Source organism: Caretta caretta, chromosome 3 (genome assembly GCF_965140235.1).
Source record: "Caretta caretta isolate rCarCar2 chromosome 3, rCarCar1.hap1, whole genome shotgun sequence".
NCBI lineage: Eukaryota > Metazoa > Chordata > Testudines > Cheloniidae > Caretta > Caretta caretta.
In genome coordinates this window covers 199,890,601-199,914,967 of record NC_134208.1, presented here as the reverse complement: position 1 = coordinate 199,914,967, position 24,367 = coordinate 199,890,601, and the positions used below count along the sequence as shown (strand labels likewise).

The following is a 24,367-nucleotide window of genomic DNA, read 5'->3' as shown; positions in this document are numbered from 1 at the left end:
TCGATCAGGTCACTCTCTTTAGTCCTGCAGGCAGTCCTATTGTACTATCGTATGGTGAGCAGGCAGGAGATGAGGACGGCTAGCATTCCTATGGCACCATCTTCTGCTGAGCAGCCAGGAGATGTGGATGGTTTGCAGTCCTACTGCAGTGTCTGCTGCCAGCCAAAGATGTAAAACATAGATGGAGTGGATCAAAACAAGAAATAGACCAGATTTGTTTTGTATTCATTTGCTCCCCCCTCCCTCCCTCTGTGAAATCAACTGCCGACAATTGTTTTGATGAGGGCTGTCAGGGGCACCTTGAAAACTTTAATGGAGATTCCGTCCTGCCTGAAATAGCAGAGGGAGGGATAGCTTAGTGGGTTGAGCATTGGCCTGCTAAACCAGGGTTTTGAGTTCAGTCCTTGAGGGGGCCATTCTGTGTGACAGTTGTTTTTGTTTCTCCTTGGTGTAAAGCCACCCCCTTTGTTGATTTTAATTCCCTGTAAGCCAACCCTGTAAGCCATGTCGTCAGTCGCCCCTCCCTCCATCACAGCAATGGCAGACAATCGTTCCGCACCTTTTTTCTGTGCAGATGCCATACCACGGCAAGCATGGAGCCTGCTCAGATCACTTTGGCAATTAGGAGCACATTAAACACCACTCGCATTATCCAGCAATATATGCAGCACCAGAACCTGGCAAAGCGAAACCGGGTGAATAGGCGACGTCAGCGCAGTGACGAGAGTGATGAGGACATGGACACAGACTTCTCTCAAAGCACGGGCCCTGGCAATGCGGGCATCGTGGTGCTAATGGGGCAGGTTCATGCGGTGGAACGCTGATTCTGGGCCCGGGAAACAAGCACAGACTGGTGGGACCACATAGTATTGCAGATCTGGGACGATTCCCTGTAGCTGCGAAACTTTCGCATGCGTAAGGGCACTTTCATGGAACTTTGTGACTTGCTTTCCCCTGCCCTGAAGCGCATGAATACCAAGATGAGAGCAGCCATCATAGTTGAGAAGCGAGTTGCAATAGCCCTGTGGAAGCTTGCAACGCCAGACAGCTACCAGTCAGTCGGGAATCAGTTTGGAGTGGGCAAATCTACTGTGGGGGCTGCTGTGATGCAAGTAGCCCACGCAATCAAAGATCTGCTGATATCAAGGGTAGTGACCCTTGGAAATGTGCAGGTCATAGTGGATGGCTTTGCTGCAATGGGATTCCCTAACTATGGTGGGGCCATAGACGGAACCCATATCCCTATCTTGGCACCGGAGCACCAAGCCGGCGAGTACATAAACTGCAAGGGGTACTTTTCAATAGTGCTGCAAGCACTGGTGGATCACAAGGGACATTTCACCAACATCAAAGTGGGATGGCCGGGAAAGGTACATGACGCTCGCATCTTCAGGAACTCTGGTCTGTTTCAAAAGCTGCAGGAAGGGACTTTATTCCCAGACCAGAAAATAACCATTGGGGATGTTGAAATGCCTACAGTTATCCTTGGGGACCCAGCCTACCCCTTAATGCCATGGCTCATGAAGCCATACACAGGCAGCCTGGACAGTAGTCAGGAGCTGTTCAACTACAGGCTGAGCAAGTGTAGAATGGTGGTAGAATGTGCATTAGGATGTTTAAAAGCATGCTGGCGCAGTTTACTGACTCGGTTAGACCTCAGCAAAACCAATATTCCCACTGTTATTACTGCTTGCTGTGAACTCCACAATATCTATGAGAGTAAGGGGGAGATGTTTATGGCGGGGTGGGAGGTTGAGGCAGATCGCCTGGCCGCTGGTTACGCGCAGCCAGACACCAGGGTGGTTAGAAGAGCACAGGAGGGTACGGTGCGCATCAGAGAAGCTTTGAAAACCAGTTTCATGACTGGCCAGGCTACAGTGTGAAAGTTCTGTTTGTTTCTCCTTGATGAAACCCCCAACCCCTTGGTTCACTCTACTTCCCTGTAAGCTAACCACCCTCCCCTCCTCCCTTTGATCACTGCTTGCAGAGGCAATAAAGTCATTGTTGCTTCACATTCATGCATTCTTTATTAATTCATCACACAAATAGGGGGATAACTGTCAAGGTAGCCCGGGAGGGGTAGTGGAGGAGAGAAGCACCGGGAGGGGTGGTGGAGGAAGTAAGGACAAGGCCACACAGCACTTTAAAAGTTTAAAACTTAAAACTTATTCAATGCCAGCCTTCTGTTGCTTGGGCAATCCTCTGGGGTGGAGTGGCTGGGTGGCCGGAGGCCCCCCCACTGCGTTCTTGGGCATCTGGGTTAGGATGTTATGGAACTTGGGTAGGAGGGCGGTTGGTTACACAGGGGCTGTAGCAGCGGTCTGTGCTCCAGCTGCCTTTTCTGAAGCTCAGCCATATGCTGAAGCATATTAGTTTGATCCTCCAGCAGCCTCAGCATTGAATCCTGCCTCCTCTCATCATGCTGCCTCCACCTTTCAGCTTCAGCCCTCTCTTCAGCCCGCCACTTATTCTCTTCAGCCCGCCACCTCTCCTCCCGGTCATTTTGTGCTTTCCTGCACTCTGACATTCTCTGCCTCCACGCATTCGTCTGTGCTCTGTCAGTGTGGGAGGACAGCATGAGCTCAGAGAACATTTCATCACGAGTGCGTTTTTTTCACCTTCTAATCTTCACTAGCCTCTGGAAAGGAGAAGATCCTGTGATCCTTGAAACACATGCAGCTGGTGGAGGAAAAAAAAAGGGACAGTGGTATTTAAAAAGACACATGTTATAGAACAATGGGTACACTCTTTCACGGTAGACCTTGCTATTAACATTACATACCTAGCACATGTGCTTTCATTCCAAGGTCGCATTTTGCCTCCCCCCACCACGTGGCTAGCCCATCCCCCCTCCCCCCTCCCCGTGGCTAACAGTGGCGAACATTTCTGTTCAGCCACAGGCGAACAGCCCAGCAGGAATGGACACCTCTAAATGTCCCCTTAAGAAAAGCACCCTATTTCAACCAGGTGACCATGAATGATTTCACTCTCTTGAGGATAACACTGAGAGATAAAGAATGGATGTTGTTTGAACGCCAGCAAACATACACTGCAATGCTTTGTTCTGCAATTATTCCTGAGTACGTGCTATTGGCCTGGAGTGGTAAAGTGTCCTACCATGGTGGACGGAATAAGGCTTCCCTCCCCAGAAACCTTTTGCAAAGGCTTTGGGAGTACATCCAGGAGAGCTGCAAATACCAGGACAAATTAATTATTAAACATGCTTGCTTTTAAACCATGTATACTATTTTAAAAGGTACACTCACCAGAGGTCCCTTCTCCGCCTGGCAGATCCAGGAGGCAGCCTTGGGTGGGTTTGGGGGTACTGGCTCCAGGTCCAGGGTGAGAAACAGTTCCTGGCTGTCAGGAAAACCGGTTTCTCCGCTTGCTTGCTGTGAGCTATCTACAACTTCATCATCATCATCTTCCTCGTCCCCAAAACCTGCTTCTGTGTTGCCTCCATTTCCATTGAAGGAGTCAAACAAAATGGCTGGGGTAGTGGTGGCTGAACCCCCTAAAATGGCATGCTGCTCATCATAGAAGCGGCATGTTTCGGGCTCTGACCCAGAGCAGCCGTTTGCCTCTCTGGTAGGCTTGCCTCAACTCCTTAAGTTTCACGTGGCACTGCTTTGGGTCCCTGTTATGGCCTCTGTCCTTCATGCCCTGGGAGATTTTGACATGTTTTGGCATTTCGAAAACTGGAACGGAGTTCTGATAGCACGGATTCTTTTCCCCATACAGCGATCAGATCCTGTACTTCCAGTTCAGTCCATGCTGAGCTCTTTTGCGATTCTGGGACTCCATCAAGGTCACCTCTGCTGATGAGCTCTGCCCTCACCTGCAGCTTGCCACGCTGGCCAAACAGGAAATTGAAATTCAAAAGTTCGTGGGCCTTTTCCTGTCTACCTGGCCAATGCATCTGAGTTGAGAGTGCTGTCCAGAACGGTCACAATGGAGCACTCTGGGATAGCTCCCGGAGGCCAATACCATCTAATTGCGTCCACAGTACCCCAAATTCAACCCGGCAAGGCCAATTTCAGCGCTAATCCCCTTGTCGGGGGTGGAGTAAGGAAATCAATTTTAAGAGCCCTTTAAATTGAAAAAAATGGCTTCATCGTGTGCAGGGTTAAATCAATTTAATGCTGCTAAATTCGACCTCAACTCCTAGTGTAGACCAGGGCTCAGAAACTGTTAATGCACATCAGCAGGGTGCAAAAGGACAGTTAATCCATGGCAGGCTAGTGCTGGGTAGATTCACACCCAAGCTTGCCTTGATGGTCTAATTGTTTGTGTAGACAAGTTCTTAGTTACTCCTTATTTTAGGAGGAATGATTTCAATCTGAGTAACCATGATTAAAAACTGATGACAATGAGAAAAGCAAAATCCTGTCACTGAAATAGCCAGTCATTTGCATGTTACTTTAATATGCAGTTTATAATACAGAAGCATAAGGAGCTAATAAAAAGAGAGAATGGCATATCTAGATTCTTGTGTCAATTTGTGAGACAAGCCAATCACTTAATTCTTTTTTTATCTTGTTTTTTTCCCCCACCATGCAAGATACTTTTTCAGTATATCTTAGAAAATGGAAAATGGAAAATAGAAAATTCAATACATACACATAGATGTATACATCTAGGAACAAAGAACATAAGCCATACTTACAGAATAGGGGACTCTATCCTGGGAAGCAGTGACTCTGAAAAAGATTTGGGGCTCATCAGCTGAACATGAGTTCCCTGTTCGAGACTAGGGCCAAAAGGGCTACTGCAATCCTGGGATGCATCATCAGAGGAATCTCGAGTAGGAGTAGAGATTATTTTACTTCCGTATTTGGCACGGGTGCGACCACTGCTGGAATGCTGTTTCCAATTCTGGTGCGCACAATTGAAGAAGGATGTTGAGAAATTGGAAAGGGTTCAGAGAAGAGCCATGAGTATGATTAAAGGATTAGAAAACCTGTCTTACAATGATAGACTCAAGGAGCCCCATCTATTTATCTTAACAAAGATTAAGGGGTGACTTGATTATAGTCTATAAGTATCTACCTGGGGCACAAATATTTAAAAATGGCCTCATCAATCTAGCAGAGAAAGGTATAACACAATCCAATGGCTGGGAGTTGAAGCTAGACAAATTCAGACTGGAAATAAGGCATACATTTTAACCGTAAAGTGTTGGACCATTGGACCAATTTACCAAGGGTTCTGGTGAATTCTCCATCACTGACAACTTTTAAATCAAGATTAGATATTTTTCTAAAAGATCTGCTCTAGAAATTATTTTGGAGAAATTTTATGGCCTGTATTATATATAGGATGTTATATATGTGTTCTATAGGATGTCAGACTAGATAATCACAATTATCTTTACCGGCCTTGGGATCGATGGATCTGTGGGAGGCTTTTGGGATTTTCAATCTGAAAGTGAATTTTCCTCTTATTTTAAAAATAGGGACAAGCTGTACATCCTGAATGAGAATCTGCACCCCTGCACACTACAAAGTTTAACTGTCTAGGGGCTCTATAGTTAAACATTTGGTGGTTACATAAACATATGGATCTACTGGCCATTGTCCCCTTTGGAGCTGGCACCCAGAAGCAGCAGGGTTTACTGCATTATTACAGCTGTGTAGCAGCCATGCAGAATTTCTTCCCCAGCCCCTTTTGAAATTCTCCCATTGCTACTCAGTCTAAGAGCAAAGGACTAGATTTAGCCCACACAGAATAAGTTGGGTGTGAGTTGTATCAGAGGGGGTTGTGGGGAGAGTTTAAATTTTGGTGCTCAACCAAAAATCAGTTGTCATTTTGTTCTGTTTTTTTATTATTATTTGACTGGTCTTTTAATTTCTTTGATTTTTAAGGAAAAATCTAAATTTCCATGTCCACATTTAAATTACAATAGCACTTTACTTTTTTCAGGCTTTAGGGCCGCACGTGACATTTTAGCAGCATGTTCTGGCAGGAGGTAATGGTTGTGTTACTATTTTTATTTTATTTTTTATATTCAAATTGTGCCCAAAGGTCCGATTCAGGATCAAGTCCTATTGCCCCAAGTGCTGTACAAACACAGGATGAGACAGTTACTGCTTTGAAGATGATATAGTGATAAGAAACTAAAGCTAATGTGAACTAAGTTGTACCCTTCGAAACAATTTCAGTATTTATGACCTGAAGTTTCAGATGTGACTAATGATTTAGGGTGTCTCAATTTGTGGGTGTCCACCTTTAAAAAGGGCCTGATTTTCAGAGAGTGGGTAAGTCTGAAAATCAGGACTATTTCATGTGACTCAGGTTAAAATCTCACAATTACCATTGATGTTTGAAAATTTAGGCCTGTGACTTGTATTGGGATGTCAGGATTATTGGGTCAGTTCAGTTTTGGCCCCAGATTTAAGGGATTTGTTCATTTTAAAATCAGCTTTTATTAAATCCAAGTGTAACACAACATTTACCATACTATTTTTTTTTTAAATCCAGTGGAAAGAATTTAATTTAAAAAACAAATTAAATATTGCCCACCAGCGTTTGTAACTCAGACATTACAGCATTGTGCTAGCACAGATAATGGAAAGTGAATAAGACTTTTAACTTTGTTGTTTAAATATTTCATAAGCTGTCAGTGACTTTTAATCACCAGGCCTGGATTTTGTCAGCCTGGGCAACTTGCTGTAGGAGTGTACACGCCACATTCCCCACACCCAGGTGAGCTGAGGGATGACATGCCCTAAAGGTGACTTAATTTGGGAGAGGAGGGTGTGGAAGGCTGAAAATATGAAATTCACAATTTTTATAACAATCTTTGATTGTTATCAGAATTTCCCATAATACCCTTGTCTTTTTCAAACACCAGCCTGACAAACTCACACTATCCTATAACTGGGAAGAGGGATGGGAGAGAATTATTTGGGTTTTCCTTTCAAATTTACTGATGGCTGTTTTTTCTTCTTTTATCAAGTAGACCGCTTATGCCACCTGATTGGGAAAGCTCTGTGGCCCCAGTTCTCTGGTCAGGCTGCGCTGCAATCAGTGCAGAGCCTGGTGGGATGTAGGGGAAATGTAATATCAAGGTGACTTTGTGCTGCCCTGATCATGGGACCAGTCTAACCCCAGTAAAACAAAACAGACTTAGGGTTGCTATAACTTGCACCTTCTGGTAGTGGCAGATCCACTAGCTGCAGATTGTCAGAACACTAGTGATCCAGCCAAACCCCATTCCACCGGGCATGCATCCCACACTAGAGAGTTGAGTGGCTGAGGGTAGGTATAACTAGTGTAACTGGCTGTACACCCTTGGGGACCTTCCCCTGCTGGGGAATCCTCCTATATAACCACATACTTAAATGACTGGTTTTAATACATTTAATATCCTCTTGTTTTAAAACTCAAGAATCTTAAGTAGGCCGAATCTGAATCAGCCCTGTTCTTCCCACCCCCGTATGATTTTGTCTCTAGCCTTTCATTGATAAGATCTGGTCTATGCATCATACTTCTTCCGTAACACCTCACCCACCACCTACGGTAGTTCCATCATAATTAGAGATGTGCAAAGCCAGGGCTGGTGTTGCAAATCCTTGTCAGTCAGGTTTGGGTTTTGCAAAACAAAACCCACCAAATTCAGGGGTGGTTCTGGTTTGCGGTTTGGATTTATATCCAATAGTTCTATAGAGTGACTGCATTTTATTGGCACCTACCTTCCATTGCTGGGATTTGTCATTCACAAATAGTGACGGGTGAATCTCAAATTGTTCAGTCTATCATCCTAGCAAAGTCAACAAAGGCAGGTTAAAGAAATACCAGAGATGCTGCCCTTTTCTATTCCATCTAAGAGTGACAAAAACATACCGACAAGAAGTACGGTTAGGACAACTGACCAGAGTAGGAAAGATGGACGTGCAATTTTTTTCAGCAGACATGCATTTTTTTAAGTCGATGTTCCTTTAAGCTACTGTATATAAGTGAACAGAAAAACAGGAATAGAAAACAATACCTCAGTACAACCAGCTGAGTTATAATTGCTGCTGGAACCACAATGAGCCCATTTAATAGTTGGGTTTTAATTATGGCAGGTAAGATCACCCTTCTGGCTCACCACTCTCAATATCCCTCCATTTGTTCACCTGTCTCCACCAGATCAAACAAAAGCTTCTTGTCTTCCCCTTCAGTTCCCTTCATCATTTAACTCTGCCTCACTACCAGACCTACTGTTCTGTCATGACACCAACTCCGCCTCTGCTCTGCAGGTGACATGAGCCATTATCATAGAATATCAGGGTTGGAAGGGACCTCAGGAGGTCATCTAGTCCAACCCCCTGCTCAAAGCAGGACCAATCCCCAATTTTTGCCCCAGATCTCTAAATGGCCCCCTCAAGGACTCATGCATAGGTCCACTTGTTCCTTCAGCTTTGTCACACTTTATCCTATGCTCCCTAACCATATTTCTGGGGAAAACGCTGTCAAAACCCATAAAAATACCTCCCTTCCTTCCTCAAATTGCTCCTTAAGACTTATCTCTGCCAGGGTGCCTACAGAACACTACCACACTAGTGGCTAGGCAGATAGCAAGTTGAGAATACTAGTTTTTTATGCAAAGTTGCTTCATATTTTATCCTACCACCACCCGCCACCACACGCTTTTGTCTGTTCCCTATTGCTTTTGATATTCTAAGAATATGATCTGTCTGGAGAAGGGTTGCCAACTTTCTAATTGTACAAAACCAAACACCTTAGCCCCGACCCTTCCCTGAGGCCACACCCCATGTCCCGCCTCTTCCCCAAGGTCCTGCCCCCCCCCGCTCACTACATTCCCCCTCTCTTGGTGGCCTGCTGTCCCCCATCCTCACTCACTTTCACTGGGCTGGGGCAGGGGGTTGGGGTGGGGGAGGTGAGGGCTCTAACTGGGAGTGCAGGCTCTGGGGTGGAGCCAGGGATGAGGGGTCTGGGGTGCTGGAGGGGGCTCCAGGCTGGGGCAGTGGGTTGGGGTGTAGGAGTGGGTGAGGGCTTTGGCTGGGAGTGCGGGCTCTGGGGTGGGGCCAGGGATGAGGGGTTTGGGGTGCAAGAGGGAGCTCCAGGCTAGGAGTGAGGCAGAGGGGTTCAGGATGTGGAGTAGCTCTGGGCTGGGGCAGTGGGTTGGGGCAAGAGCTCCATCTGGGTTTGCAAGCTCTGGGGTGGGGCCAGGGATGAGGAGTTTGAGTGCCAGAAAGGGCTACGGGTTTGGGGGGGCCTCAGGGCTGGGGCAGCGGATTGGGGCACGGGATTACCTCTGGTGGCTCCTGGTCAGTGGCACAGGGACGGGGGGGGGGGCACTAAGGCAGGCTTCGTACCTGTCCTGACTCCGCGCTGCACCCTGGAAGCGACCAGAAGGTCCAGCTCCTAGGCAGAGGTGTGACAGGTGGCTCTGAGCGCTGCTCTCACCCGCAGGCACCGTCCCTGCAGCTCCCATTGGCCACAGTTTCCGGCCAATGGGAATGTGAAGCCAGTGCTCAGGGTGGGGGCAGCGACTAGGAGCCAGAGCTGCTGGCCACTTCCGAAGTGCATCGTGGTGCCAGGACAAGTAGGGACTAGCCTGCCTTAGCTCCGCAGCACCACCAACCGGACTTTTAACGGCCTGGTCAGCAGTGCTGACTGGAGCCGCCCGGCTCCCTTTTCGACCGGGTGTTGCGGTCAAAAACCAGACACGTGGTTACCCTAGGTCTGGAGCAGAAACTGTCATTTTTATTTCTTTGTACAGCACTTAGCACAGTTGGGCCTTGATATTTGATTGGGCTCTTGAGAGGCACTACCATTATACAAATAAAAATTAATAATAAAGGCTGTTTTCCTGGTACCAGATCTTTCACACCTGATTGAGATGAATGGATTGCGAAGGGATGAGTTCTCTGCTCTTCAGTTAAATATTAGTGGCAGAAGAGGTTTTTGCTGCTTCACAGCTTTCAAAATGGAAAAAGATGCAGGAGAAACATTTTTCTTTATCCCTCTCTACCAAAGTATGGTTATGATTCCCGCCACCTCTTTTTATAGAGCAAAAAGTGGGGGAGGGTGTTGTTCATTTGTTTCCCGTTTTACCAAAACTCAAAAATAACTAAGGACAGTTTTCTTTCTGAATAAAGAAAAGGAGTACTTGTGGCACCTTAGAGACTAACCAATTTATTTGAGCATAAGCTTTCGTGAGCTACAGCTCACTTCATCGGATGCATAAAGTGGAAAGTACAGTGAGCAGATTTTATATATACACACAGACCATGAAAAAATATACATTGTAAGGAGAGTGATCACTTAAGATGAGCTATTACCAGCAGGAGAGTGGGGTGGGGGGAGAGAAAACCTTTTGAAGTGATAATCAAGGTGGGCCATTTCCAGCACATTTCCAGAAGTTAACAAGAACGTCTGAGGAACAGTGGGGGGGGGGGCCGCGGGAGGAAGAATAAACAAGGGGAAATAGTTTCACTTAGTATAATGACTCAACCACTCACCGTCTCTATTCAATCCTAAATTAATTGTATCCAATTTGCAAATTAATTCCAATTCAGCAGGATTGTCTGGCTATGTAGACTCCCTCCTCAGGCCCTACGCTACCAGCACTCCCAGCTATCTTCGAGACACCACTGACTTCCTGAGGAAACTACAATCCATCGGTGATCTTCCTGAAAGCACCATCGTGGCTACTATGGATGTAGAAGCCCTCTACACCGATATTCCACACAAAGATGGACTACAAGCCATCAGGAACACTATCCCTGATAATGTCACGGCAAACCTGGTGGCTGAACTTTGTGACTTTGTCCTCACCCATAACTATTTCACATTTGGGGACAATGTATACCTTCAAATCAGTGGTACTGCTATGGGTACCCGCATAGCCCCACAGTATGCCAACATTTTTATGGCTGACTTAGAACAACGCTTCCTCAGCTCTCGTCCCCTAACGCCCCTACTCTACTTGCGCTATATTGATGACATCTTCATCATCTGGACCCATGGAAAAGAAGCCCTTGAGGAATTCCACCATGATTTCAACAATTTCCATCCCACCATCAACCTCAGCCTGGACTAGTCCACACAAGGGATCCACTTCCTGGACACTACAGCGCTAATAAGCGATGGTCACATAAACACCACCCTATACCGGAAACCTACTGACCACTATTCCTACCTACATGCCTCCAGCTTTCACCCAGACCACACCACACGATCCATTGTCTACAGCCAAGCTCTACGATACAACCGCATTTGCTCCAACCCCTCAGACAGAGACAAACACCTACAAGATCTCTATCAAGCATTCTTACAACTACAGTACCCACCTGCTGAAGTGAAGAAACAGATTGACAGAGCCAGAAGAGTACCCAGAAGTCCCCTACTACAGGACAGGCCCAACAAAGAAAATAACAGAACGCCACTAGCCGTCACCTTCAGCCCCCAACTAAAATCTCTCCAATGCATTATCAAGGATCTACAACCTATCCTGAAGGACGACCCATCACTCTCACAAATCTTGGGAGACAGGCCAGTCCTTGCCTACAGACAGCTCCCCAACCTGAAGCAAATACTCACCAGCAACCACACACCACACAGCAGAACCACTAACCCAGGAACCTATCCTTGCAACAAAGCCCGTTGCCAACTGTGCCCACATATCTATTCAGGGGACACCATCATAGGGCCTAATCACATCAGCCACACTATCAGAGGCTCGTTCACCTGCCCATCTACCAATGTGATATATGCCATCATGTGCCAGCAATGCCCCTCTGCCATGTACATTGGGCAAACTGGACAGTCTCTACGTAAAAGAATAAATGGACACAAATCAGATGGCAAGAATTATAACATTCATAAACCAGTTGGAGAACACTTCAATCTCTCTGGTCACTCGATTTCTGTTCTCAAAGTGAGTATCCTTCAACAAAAAAACTTTGAAAACAGACTCCAAGGAGAGACTGCTGAATTGGAATTAATTTGCAAATTGGATACAATTAACTTAGGCTTGAATAGAGACCGGGAGTGGTTGAGTCATTATACTAAGTGAAACTATTTCCCCTTGTTTATTCCTCCTCTCTCCCCCCTCCCGCCCCCCCGCACTGTTCCTCAGACATTCTTGTTAACTCCTGGAAATGTGCTGGAAATGGCCCACCTTGATTATCACTTCAAAAGGTTTTCTCTCCCCCCACCCCACTCTCCTGCTGGTAATAGCTCATCTTAAGTGATCACTCTCCTTACAATGTATATTTTTTCATGGTCTGTGTGTATATATAAAATCTGCTCACTGTACTTTCCACTTTATGCATCCGATGAAGTGAGCTGTAGCTCACGAAAGTTTATGCTCAAATAAATTGGTTAGTCTCTAAGGTGCCACAAGTACTCCTTTTCTTTTTGCCAATACAGACTAACACAGCTGCTACTCTGAAACCGTTCTTTCTGAAAGTGATTTTTCTTTTAAGACAACATGGAAAATATAAAGACTAAGGGGTGAACATTTCAGAAAGTCATTAGAATGTGAAAATAGGAGACTGTCGAGAAAAGTGTTGTGCTACTTTAACAATAGATGTCGGTCACCTCCTTGGCCGAATTGTAATTCATCTGAATCCTTCTGTTTTACATTTTGTCTCAGGTGTGCAAGATAGAAATGGAAAATCTTTGTCAGATCTGAAGCATCAATGTAATTAAATGCATATTTCCAGATCTTTCTTGCTTTCTATCCTTCCTTCCTTTTGAATTATACACATTTTATATAGTAATGAAATGTTAAAATGCCTTGTAATTCTTAATCCAGGTAACCTTGACAAACACGTAGAACTAGAGAACCTGGTGGCCCGGTTTCTTGATGTGGAAGCGGCTATGGTGTTTGGCATGGGCTTTGCTACTAACTCTATGAATATTCCGTTGCTGGTTGGGAAGGTGAGTATGAGTATTGCCTGCTAATTGTTTTGCCTACAGTTACACTACTTCAAACACGCAATAAATGGTGAGGCTTGGTCTGAACACAAGACTAGATACCAGGAACTTCTGAGTTCTGACACTGATGCTCTTCTTCACCTCGGGTTCACCATTTCGTCACGCTTTCTGTCAGTCACCCCTGGGGGTTGCTAAGGCACTTACCACTCTTGTATTTAAGTACCAATGTAAGTACTTAGCCTCTTTCCCTCCATTTACCCTTCTCTAAAATGTGAATAGTTTTTGCCTCCCATCTCGGAGAGCTGTTGTAAGAATTAAATAGTGGAACGGATTCTCCTCCTGCTTACCTAGGTGTAAAGCAATTGATGTTGGTGGAGCCACACCAGCATAAAACTGAAATGAGAAGAGAATTGGGCTAGGTTTTGGGAAATGAGAAATGTTTTGTAGGGGGCTCAATATTGATATTACATAAATCTCAGACCAACATTGCAAGAAAGCTGTCAATAAACACAAGCACAAAGTTTAGACTATCCTACAGAAGGTTGGTCCAATAATGACTTGATGAACCACAGTATGTTTGGACTGTTAGGGAAATTTGTAACTTCACTTGAGTTAGACATGATTGTGAAACAACAGATTGCATCCTTCTTGGAGCTGATTGTTGATATCCCAGAGTGTAGTGTATGTTTGAACATTAATGCTAAGGGTCTTGTGAACCATGAGGTTGAAAGCAAAGTGCCTGGAGCACCTGAGAAGGGAGAGAACTATTTTCTAGGGCAAAATAACCGTCATATTTGTGAAAAATATATTTTATTGAAATTGATATCATTTAAAAAAAACTTTCTCCAATAGTCTAATGGAGGGAAATTTGGGGTACAATGCAGGGACACAATAATGGGAAAATGATGTTCCTCATTTGTGGAATCTGAGCTTCATGTTACAGTCTTGGGATACTCAGAGGTACTGTCTGGGAAGGAAGGAGCAGAATCTCTAGTAGTATTCTTCAAGTATGTGTCAGTGTGGATCCCACTGTAGGTGCGCATGCATCCCATGAGCTTGGAATCCTTTGCCAGACCACATGTTACGGATGTACCTGGCATAGATTGGAAAGAAATGAGACCCACCGTCAACTCAGTATTTCTCCAGAGTGGCACTCTGTTAAGAGATTTGTTCGCCACCCAAGATGTTGCAAAGTGCCTGAACTTCTATTCCAGGGGAGACATGAATCCAGGATTTTCACCAGATGTCTCCCTTCTACAATGAACCCATGGTCGCTTTTACACCTTCTCAACAATCCCAGAGTGATCGTCAAAGTAAGATGGGATCAGATGAGTCTCATCATTTTAGCCCCTACTGGCCAATGCAGTTCTGACTGCTACATAGAGAAACCCATTCACTTGGCTGCCAGATCAGATGTTGCTGGACTTGGCTACCAGATCAGATATGAAATTTGGGAAAGCTGTGCTCCGATCTCTATTCAAATGTTGTAGCTAATGCTTCTCATGCCATCCTTCTGGTAGAAGAAATTGCTTGCCTTCTCCTACAGTGGGATCCACAAATACTCGAAGAAAGAATAGTTACTTACCCTATGTTAAATGTGTTTTTTCGAGATGTTGTAGTCAGTGTGGATCTCATGACCCGCCCTCCACCCCTTTCGGAGTCCTCAGCTGACATGGGCTTTGAGTTGAGAGGGAACTGAGGGCCAATGTCTGCGCCATTCCACCCTTTATGCTTTTGCACAGAACTATGAGGGGGCTCAACGTGTGGCCCTGCTGGTCCCTGCCAAGCAAAAGATTCAGAGCTCATGTGCATGGGGAGTGAGATCCACACTGATTACAACATCTTGAAGAACCACAATTACAGCAGGGTAAGTGAGTGTTCTTGATGTTGAATTATTGCCCTCTATTATGGAGACTTCTCATTTAATTTACCTCCATAATTTAATGTAGTAGCTTCATCCTGACCTCCAGATACATACGCACAATTCCTATTATTTCAGAGTGAGTTCCACGTGCATAGCTCAAGGTAGATTTTAGCCTATCCACGTGTGAAATATTTCTCCGCCTCTACTTAGTTAGCCTGTATTTGCAAAATGATGCATTGCATTGTGGTCATGTAACAAAAGACCACAGCATAATGCTTAGGATTAAACCCGGGGCAAGATAAGGTTCCAGTTTGAATCTGGCTTTTGCTAATATAATTAATATGCAATATTAATTTTTCATGCATTTCATTGAGGATTTTTAAAAGGTAAATGAGTTCTTAACTGATGGAATTAGTGACTGTAAAAGTTACTAAAGATAAAGTGTGTGTGAGTGAAAGAGACAGACAGACAGATCTCCCCCGTGCCCAAGCACCACTGAGATACAGTACAGGTATGATGCAACTAGCCAGTTTCAGCTCGTGATTCTGTAAGACCAGTATGCTGGCTCCAGCTCCAAAATGTTACACTTACTTACCTCACTGACATATGGTCCTTATGGGATCTTACAGCAGAGGAGGATCAATGGAGCTGCACTCTGCCCACAACTCACTGAGGAAAGGAAGCAGTAGTCGCAGGAGCCAGGTTCACTGGGTTTAAAACAGCAAGGAGCTCCCCTCCACCAGCGTAATTCACCGCTGGCTACGTATGGACAGTATCTGGCCTCCTTTCACCACCTTGGAATATTCAGGAATCTGTCCCCAAGATTTATATATGTCCCTGAAACAGAATATTGGGTCCAAATACCCCAAGACTTAAGAAATTTTCCAATTCACATTTAAGCATTGCAGTTTGGTCGGTAATATGTGATCTATTCACTCGCATTAACTTGTGAATATTCTAAAGGTTTATGTGTATACTTATTGTGAGCCTTCTCCACAGGGTTGCCTCATTTTAAGTGATGAGTTGAACCACACTTCTCTTGTTCTTGGTGCAAGACTTTCCGGTGCTACCATTAAAATCTTCAAACACAACAGTGAGTATTGATGCTGGAGATGTTTGGTGGCAGAGATGTTCCAACCAGACGAAACTGCTTATACAAATTTTGCCATCACTTATTTGAGAATATTTGATAACGGGTGGGGCATTAGCCTCTCAAAGCTATATATGATTTCTAATTTTGGAGGGATAAAAATGAAATGCATACAATGACAGTTTGCAGCTGATAAAAGACCATGACCGTGACCAGTGCCATGTTGGAGCTTAAATTTTCAAAAATATTTCTCACCATAACCACCCTTCTGGTTTGGCATGTTGCTGTTATTCCGTACAGTTCTGGAAACATTTATTTACAATTGCAACAGAAAATCAGTACAAAAGTCTACGGTGTTTCAGAAGTGCTCAGCGCTGGCCTAACTCTGTTACCACTGAAGTCAGTGGGAGCAGACTTAAGCTAATGCAGAGCACTTTTGAAAATCCCACCCTAAATTTCTGGCAGGTTTTTTCAAGGATCCAGAAAGCTGGGATATAAGCATCTGCCCACATACTGACTTCACCAAAATAGGATTTTAGGACAAGACTGATACTAATGCTACATTATAACTCAGTTGTTACACAGAGGTCTGTATCAGTACCACCTACTGGTCTGGCTTCAGGCTAGTCACTCCCCAGTAACTTCAACATAGGCTTTCATGTGTCAAGTAACACTCCTTCTTGTGTCTTAGCTTTATTAACAAAGGAGACATAAGAACTCCCATCCAACATCCTAGCTGGCTCACAGTCCTTGGTGTAGGGTTCTTAGGCCTGTCCCTGCTGAGATTTTGCTCTAGCAGACTTGCCCACCACACTCCAGCTTCCCTAGCTAGCTTCTGCTCCCTGTAGGCATGCATCCCCAGGCCTTCTGCATAGGAGCTAGGAGAGTCTTTCTGTGTGGAGCAATTCATGTGGTCCTTCTGCTCATTTCAACCTCTCCCTGCTTTCTGCTGAGCATCAACTCCCAGGGCTTTCTGCCTGGGTCTTTCCTTCTCTCTCTTTGGCTGTCCATAGGCTTCTGTTGTATTTCTCCCCTCAGAAGGCCCGATTTAGCTATATGACTTGCCTGTCAGGTGACTTTGCTCATTTTCTCCACCTGGGCAGGTGAGTCAAGTGTATCACAGACGGGGCTGGACCCATCTCCCTTTAAAGGGCCAGTCATCCTGTTACATGGTCTTTTAAAACATTGACAACACTGCCTTTTACTTAATTAATGCTGCTGTGGCATTTGCGATACTTGCTATACTTGCAAACTGCTGTTGTAAAAATTATAACACAGTTACTGCACATTGTCTACCTAAATACCCCCTTCACTTTCAGTTGCTATTCTCCACTGTTCTGAGTCATGCCATGTACAGGTACTGTGTAATCAGTTACTACTTTGCCCCATCCCAGAGGTGAGTGAAGTCATTTAATTATGTATATGTTTTATAAAAACATACCATGAAAGGTGCACTATAATTATAAGCATCATTATTCGCGTAATTTTAATTGGCCAAGAAGCAATTCCATAACCTGATTAATAAGCCTGATTATTAGCCTGATGAATAAGCCTGATTCAAAACATTTTTACAAAAGTAACTATTTATAAATTTACCATCTGATGTGCTTACTAACACTCAGTGATCCAACCTTAGAGATTTAGACATAGGAGGCCGTATTTTTATACTTCTGTCTCTCTTGATCTCTGACCTCTTCCTTAGATTTGCACTGTGCTCTACTCAGTAACTTATCCCAGTCATACTTTTCCTGCTGCATGACATTTTGAAGGATGACCTCTAACCACCAAAACCCACTGGCTCTCAACTCCCCACCCCCACCCCCAACACCATCTCCACATTCAGCCCCTGATTATTTTGTGCTATTTCCCATAGCACTTGAAAGAAGAGATCCATTCAGGGAATATGATTCAGATCACAGTTCCTAAAAGAATGTTGAAGATACCACTTTGATTTTTGACCCATATGTTGATAAATTAATACCCCCTCCTCACCCGATCACTTGTCAAGGAGCCGTCATACACTTTCTCCTCCCTTCCCCCAGTGAGCTAACATCTAATCAGCCTGCTGTTGGGGGTTTATGATACATCAGAGCTGATATTCTCTGTAAAGAATGTGGAGCAAAACTAACAGCAATAGCTAACTAGTTCCACAAACACCAAACTGCAGATGGAAAATTAGGTAATTCCCTTAAGCACCTCAGCAAACACCACTGAAAGCTCATCAGGTTCTTTCTATGTAACCCATTGTTCCCTAGATTACGGATCTGATTTGCCAAAGCCAGTCTAGTTTTCTTTAAAAGCTGGCTAGTTTAACCATTTTGAGCCTTATCGCCTTAACCAGAATTACAGTAAGACAATGCTTATCATTATGAAACGGTGGGAACCTTTTGAAGCATTATATATAGTTTCTCAGTTAACCCCATTCTGCCTGGACCTTAACCTGAATTGTACCTAGAGGACCCTTTTCATTGTGAAGCAGTGGGAACATTTTGTAAAACTCTGTGTACTTTAAGTTTCTGATCTTCAACCCCCAACCCACCCCCGCATAGGAAGCCATATAGATTAAATACCCTTGCTATAAAGCTGCTATTTTGGAGTGTTCTTGTGAACAGATTTTCATAAATCAAATCCAGAACCTACCTGCCAACTGACTTTCGCCATCCAATAACTATTCATAGTAGTTTTACACATATGGAATACTTCTTCATCCAAGCGGCTTCCACAGCGGTACATTTGGCACATTACTGAAATGCAGCATGGCTGGACAGTGTGGCAGCCAATTGGCACACGTCCAGCCGGACAGACAGAATCCCCTTTGTGAAGGCCCCGTCTACACTGTAAACCCATTTGGGATGCAGTTGTCTTGTAGCAAGTTGTGGTTTGCTTTGTAAATGGGACTTAAGTGAATTTTAAAAATAGCGTGTCCAGGGCTTTGACATCATTTTAAAAATATGTTTAGGTGCTATCTACTTTGCAAAATGGACTGTGTCAGAGGACAGTAGCATTGTAGCTGGCTACTCCAACATCCTTACATTTGTTATGTGTATACAGGGAATGCCTTGCCCAAGAGATCCACACTATACTAGGAATTTACAATGGTTTAGCTATGTCTCTCAGGGGTATAAAAAATCGACACCCTTGAGAGATGTAGATATACTGACCTAACCCCCAGTGTAGACAGTAGTAGGTCGACAGAAGAATCCTTCAGTCAACCTAACTACCAGTTCTTGGGAAGTGGATTACCTACACTGATTGGAGAAGCCCTTCCTTTGGTGTAGGTAGTGTTTACACTGAGCCACAACTGCAGCACAGTTGTGGCACTGTAATATTTTAAGTATGGACAAGCCTTTAGTAATCTAAATTGTTCTTCATTTAACTGCCTCAGAAACTTAGTCTTTTTCACGTATTTAAACCTATTGTTCCAGTTTGTCTAGACATACCAGCCTTCCACTTCAAAACTGCAAAGCTCTTAAGCATGTGCATAGCTTGAAGTATATGAATAGTCCGATTGACTGTAATGAAACTACTCATTTGTTTACAGTTACGCACATGCTTAAGTGCTTTGCTGGGTCAGGGCCTTGATGTTTGAACTGCTAAGCTCATGGCCACACGTAAGCCAAATGTTAGACTTGTGCTTTCATTCTCACATTTAGTGGAAATAGGTCAACTGATCTACCCGTTGTCCGAGTCACATTGCTGGTTATATGGGGAAGCTTCCCTGTGTTGTATTGTATAAACAGGAAACTGCATCTGGTACAGTCTGTGCAGAGGATTTCATGAGCATTAATTTGACTCTAAAATTGTAAAGTGATTTTGTCTTTTTTTTTTTTAAATCACTTTCCCACAACCTCAGCAGGAGGTAGGCGATACTCATTCCCTGCAGGGAATGGGAACTGGTTTGTGTCATGGCTGATGAGGGGAGCAAACAGCCCTCTGAAAGGGGTCTGGTACTTGCCCTCAGTTGGAGGATGTCACCGTGTCAAGGACCTTCTGCTGGTCCCCATCCATGGTAAGGAGGGGGCAAAGAGCAGAATTGAATCCAGATAAGAAGTTGTGAGAGCTCTAAAGATAAGGTCAGCCGGGAAGGCAAACAGCAATGGGTCGTAACACGGCACAATAAAAAAGTCACTTATTAAACATGAGAATGGAGTCAAATTCTCTGCTGATGTAAACTGGCACCGTTCCCTGGAGCTGCGCCAGTTTCACCAGCATAGTGTTTAACCTGGTATTACAGCATTGTAAACATAGTATGAAAAGTCAAAGACCTTTGTGCCACATAATACTCAACTAGTGACGAAAACATTCCTTCTGTATTGTTTGTTGCCAGAACAAAACCAGATTGGTTGGCAGCCTTGTGAATGACATTTTCAAAGCGTGCCTAAATGGGAATGAGGAAGGTGTTGTTAATTGTTGGAGAAAGTGACTGCTCCCCACTGTCTAGTTCATTCTCCTTTTACGTGGAGTGTAACAGCCTTGATTAAACTGTTTAGATCTCATTTACTTTTACTCTGACTTCTCTGATTGTACGTGTATACGAGATACATTGGAGAGAAGGGCAAGGGGCGAATAGCGTGTTGCTGTTATGTTTTTGTTGGCTGCTGGAAATGGTTATCAGAATGAAGGGGCATACTTACACTACACTTTCATGAATCAACAGAAAGTTTTCTGGGCCACATACTTCCTGAATTACTATAGGGAAAACATGTGCAAGGTGTATTCAGTAACCACCCTATCCATCAAGATTAGCATTGTACAAATAGTGCAGCAAGCTAGGACATTGATCCCCCTCCTCCCCCAAATAAAATAGTAGGAGGCATCCAAAAGATCCTGTCTATTGACAAAGCCATGTTTTCTCTCTAATTCCACAATTAAAGAAGTATAAAATGCTTTCAAAACTCAGATGGAGTAATTCTGACAAAGTGAAATCTAAATGTCACAACAAGAGAGAGAGGGTGAGAGAGACTCCAAATCTGGCTGGATTTAAATGCATCACAAGACATGTGTGGATGACTTGCAAACTTTTGGCTGATGCTACACAATCCCTTCCCCTTCTATTTTAATTTACAGACTTATTTTCAGACACATACGCACAACCTAGAGAATTGGAAAATTCCCACCGGTGGTGCCTCTGGTCCAGTCCTATAACAGGTTTAACTGATACATTGTTAAAATCTCCAGAAACCATTGGATGGAGCCTTGTCTTTATCTGGTTTCTTATCAGTACTACTAGCCCACCAGCAGTAGCCCCAGTATATCAACCAGGTAATGAAAAGTTGAGGGGGACATGTTCCATTGCAGTGGCTAACAAGAATATCCAGAGGTATAATAGTTGATACTAACATAAATTTTGGAAGGGATATAAAACTTCATGCTTCAGGATATAAGCCAGCCTCTAACAATTAGAGATCAGGACGAGACCTTCATCTGGAGGCCCGTTACCCCCGCCCACCCCCAACCTACTGTGGAGTTTCTTGAACCTTCCTTTGAAGCATCTGGTGCTGGCCACTGTCAGAGAGCCAGGATACTGGGCTAGACGGCCTATGGATCTGATCCAGTCTGGCAATTCCTGTTTTCTTATGACACACGCAGACATTGTCACAGAAAAAAGATTGTGGTAACTTTCTTCAAAAAGAAAGGGAGGACTTGTGGCACCTTAGAGACTAACACATAGCTTTCGTGAGCTCACGAAAGCTTATGCTCAAATAAATGTGTTAGTCTCTAAGGTGCCACAAGTCCTCCTTTTCTTTTTGCGGATACAGACTAACACGGCTGCTACTCTGAAACCTGGTAACTTTCTGGTATATCTTCTTTCTGCCATGCTGTGTCTGCACTCACCCACTTGAAAAATCCATGTGACTTGCCAAGTGTGAGCAGGAAGTGTTCCTGAGTGAGCACCCTTAACTGTCACAGAATCAATGCTTTTGGGGGGGGGGGAAGAGAGAAGAGTACTAGCCCTTATGGTTGTAAGTTCACCTTCCAAGTACCAACCAAGGGTAAATAATGCAATGCTGTCTGGGGGTGGACTCCAAGGACTTTGCTACTTAAAGCTGTCCCAGAGCTCACAGCCCTCAGCCAAGTGAAAACTGCTATTCAGAACCCTACGGGCAGTAGTTACGATGACAAACATCTGACAATCAATTTTCTCTTTGGCACTGCTTTGGGGAACTACAAGCAGAAGCAAAGATGGGCACTAGAATTACTCATTCATGAGGAAGACTCGAAAACAGAGTCTGGGGCAAGACAGCATCGCCAGGAAAGAGAGACTCCTTTGCAGCAGCCGGAAAGCTGGAGGGAGAAAGCTGCAGAAGAAGTAGAGCTCCACTGCAGAATCCTAGAGGATATTGTGTGGGAGGTGAAAATGGGAAGGGAGAATACTAGTTCTCCCTTGCAGGAGCCAGAGCTAGTCTGGGGAGATTTTGTATTTATCAGACAACTACTAGTTAGAGCCTGGTGCAAAAAAATGCAGCCCCCAGGAAGATTCTGGGAACTGTGGCTATTAGGTGTCTGGCAAAATTTCCAGGCTCTGTGTGTAGAGATGTAGCTGGGATGCAGGAAAGTGCAAGAGAGAGAGGTAGGAAAATATTAAGGTGATAAATTTTAAAATCGCAAAATGTGTGCGTTAGAGAGAGAAATTGGAGGGAGGGGAAATAGAAAATTATAGTGTAGGAGGTAGAGAACACAAAAGGAAAAAAGCCTGTGTCTTTTTGGGGGTGGTCTGGGGGTTATTTATAAAGTGTACCAGGATTTGACTAACGTGTTCCAAGTTTCAGCCCCACATAGTTATGAACTGACAACGTTTTACGCCTGAAAAGTCTCCAACAATGCTTTGTGTAAAGCTGCCACCTAGAGTTCCATCCTAACCTATAGGGAGAGACTCAGCCTCTAGATCAGAAGCTCAGTTCAGGAAAGCCATCCTAATGTTTATTATTCTTTCCTTTGACATAGCACCTAAAGATCCTAAACAGTTTCTGTTTAGCTTAATCCACTTTATCTTTTCTGGAATATCTCCATGTGTAGACAAGACATAAGGCTCCCCAGATCACCTCCTCAGCGCCTGGGGAGTGCTTGTTAATTGCCACCAGTGGGGATCCATGCAAACAACACTCAAAGAAGATAAAATGGTTACTTACCACAGTAACTGTGGTTCTGATTGCCTGCACGGCCCCACACTCCTCACCTCCTCCTTTCGCCACTGTCTCACAGCCTTGGGGCATGGCTACACTTGCAGATGTAGAGCTCTTTGAGTTAAACCAGCCTTCGTAGAGCACAGTAGGGAAAGCGCTGCAGTCTGTCCACACTGACAGCTTCAAGCGAACTGGCGTGGTCACATTTGCAGCACTTGCAGTGGCATTGGGAGCATTGCATTATGGGCAGCTATCCCAGCATCCAAGTGACTGCAATGTGCTTTTCAAATGGGAGGGGTGGAGCATGACAGGGAGTGTGTTGTGTATATGTCGGGGGAGAGAGAGTGGGTTTTTGAGAGGCTGAGAGAATGTCAGCATGCTGTCTTGTGAGTTCAGACAGCAGCAGACCCCTCTCACTCCCCCACCTCTCTCTCTCACGCACAGCATTCCACACTAATGGCTGCTTTGTCTCGGAGCAGATAAGCAGCCGGCTGTCAGAAACGGAGCTTTCAAAGGTCACAGCCGCATTCCTACAGCCGATTCCAAACAATGACAAGAGTGGCCACTTGACTTAAGGGGATTATGGGACGTTTCCAGAGGCCAATCAGAGCGCAGTAATGCAACACTTCATTCACACTGACGCCCGGGCATTGTAGCCAAGGTACAGCAAATGTTATTCCACTCGCCGAGGTGGAGTACCAGCAGCGCTGTAGCCGCGGAGTCAGAGCGCTCTACGTGCCTTGCCAGTGTGGGCGGGTAGTGAGCTAGTGCGTCCAGGGCTCCTTTATTGCGCTGTAACTCGCAAGTGTAGCCAAGCCCTAACCATAGATTAGATATAACAGCAGGAAACGAATGGCAACTGGGGCTCCATCATCTTACACATCCACAGGTGAGGCCATAGGGGTGGGCAAATGCCCTCAAAAGGCCCTGCTCTCTAAAAAGTTCCAACCTTGTGCACCCAAAGCGCCTATCAACTTTTGCGTGGATCAGTGTGGGGAACCATAGTCCGTGTGGCAACTGTTCTGTTTTTGAAGGTGGCAGTATTAGACTCACCCCCCCACCCCCGCTTCTGGATCACTATGTCCTAAACAGATGCAGAGGAAAAGGGGGCAATTAAGTTCATTTCCACATGTAACACCTTTATGGACTAAAGGCTTGCAGGCATAAGAAGATTAAAACATAAGCTCCTTCAATGCTATGATGCAATAAACAAACATTCTAAAATACAGGGCAACTAAATGTTTTTTTTTTCTTCACAGCCTCCCATGCTCTGAAATAGACTTACAACTGCAGTGACAGGTGTGGGGTACATAGATTAAGCCCTGATTCTGCAAGCATTTACGCTAGTGCTTAACTTTGACTTGAGAGGGATTACTCACATGTGTTGAGCAAAGT

The 24,367-nt window shown here is 44.6% G+C and overlaps 1 protein-coding gene across 1 annotated transcript in view; it reads left to right on the top strand.

Annotated features, from left to right (window-relative positions):
* Positions 1-24,367, top strand: part of SPTLC3 (serine palmitoyltransferase long chain base subunit 3) — a 127,187-nt gene that overhangs the window by 57,946 nt on the left and 44,874 nt on the right. The window contains exons 5-6 of the mRNA XM_048846266.2: positions 12,773-12,897; positions 15,758-15,851. Coding sequence (XP_048702223.1) covers positions 12,773-12,897; positions 15,758-15,851 — 219 coding nt within the window. The remainder of the gene's footprint in view (positions 1-12,772; positions 12,898-15,757; positions 15,852-24,367) is intronic.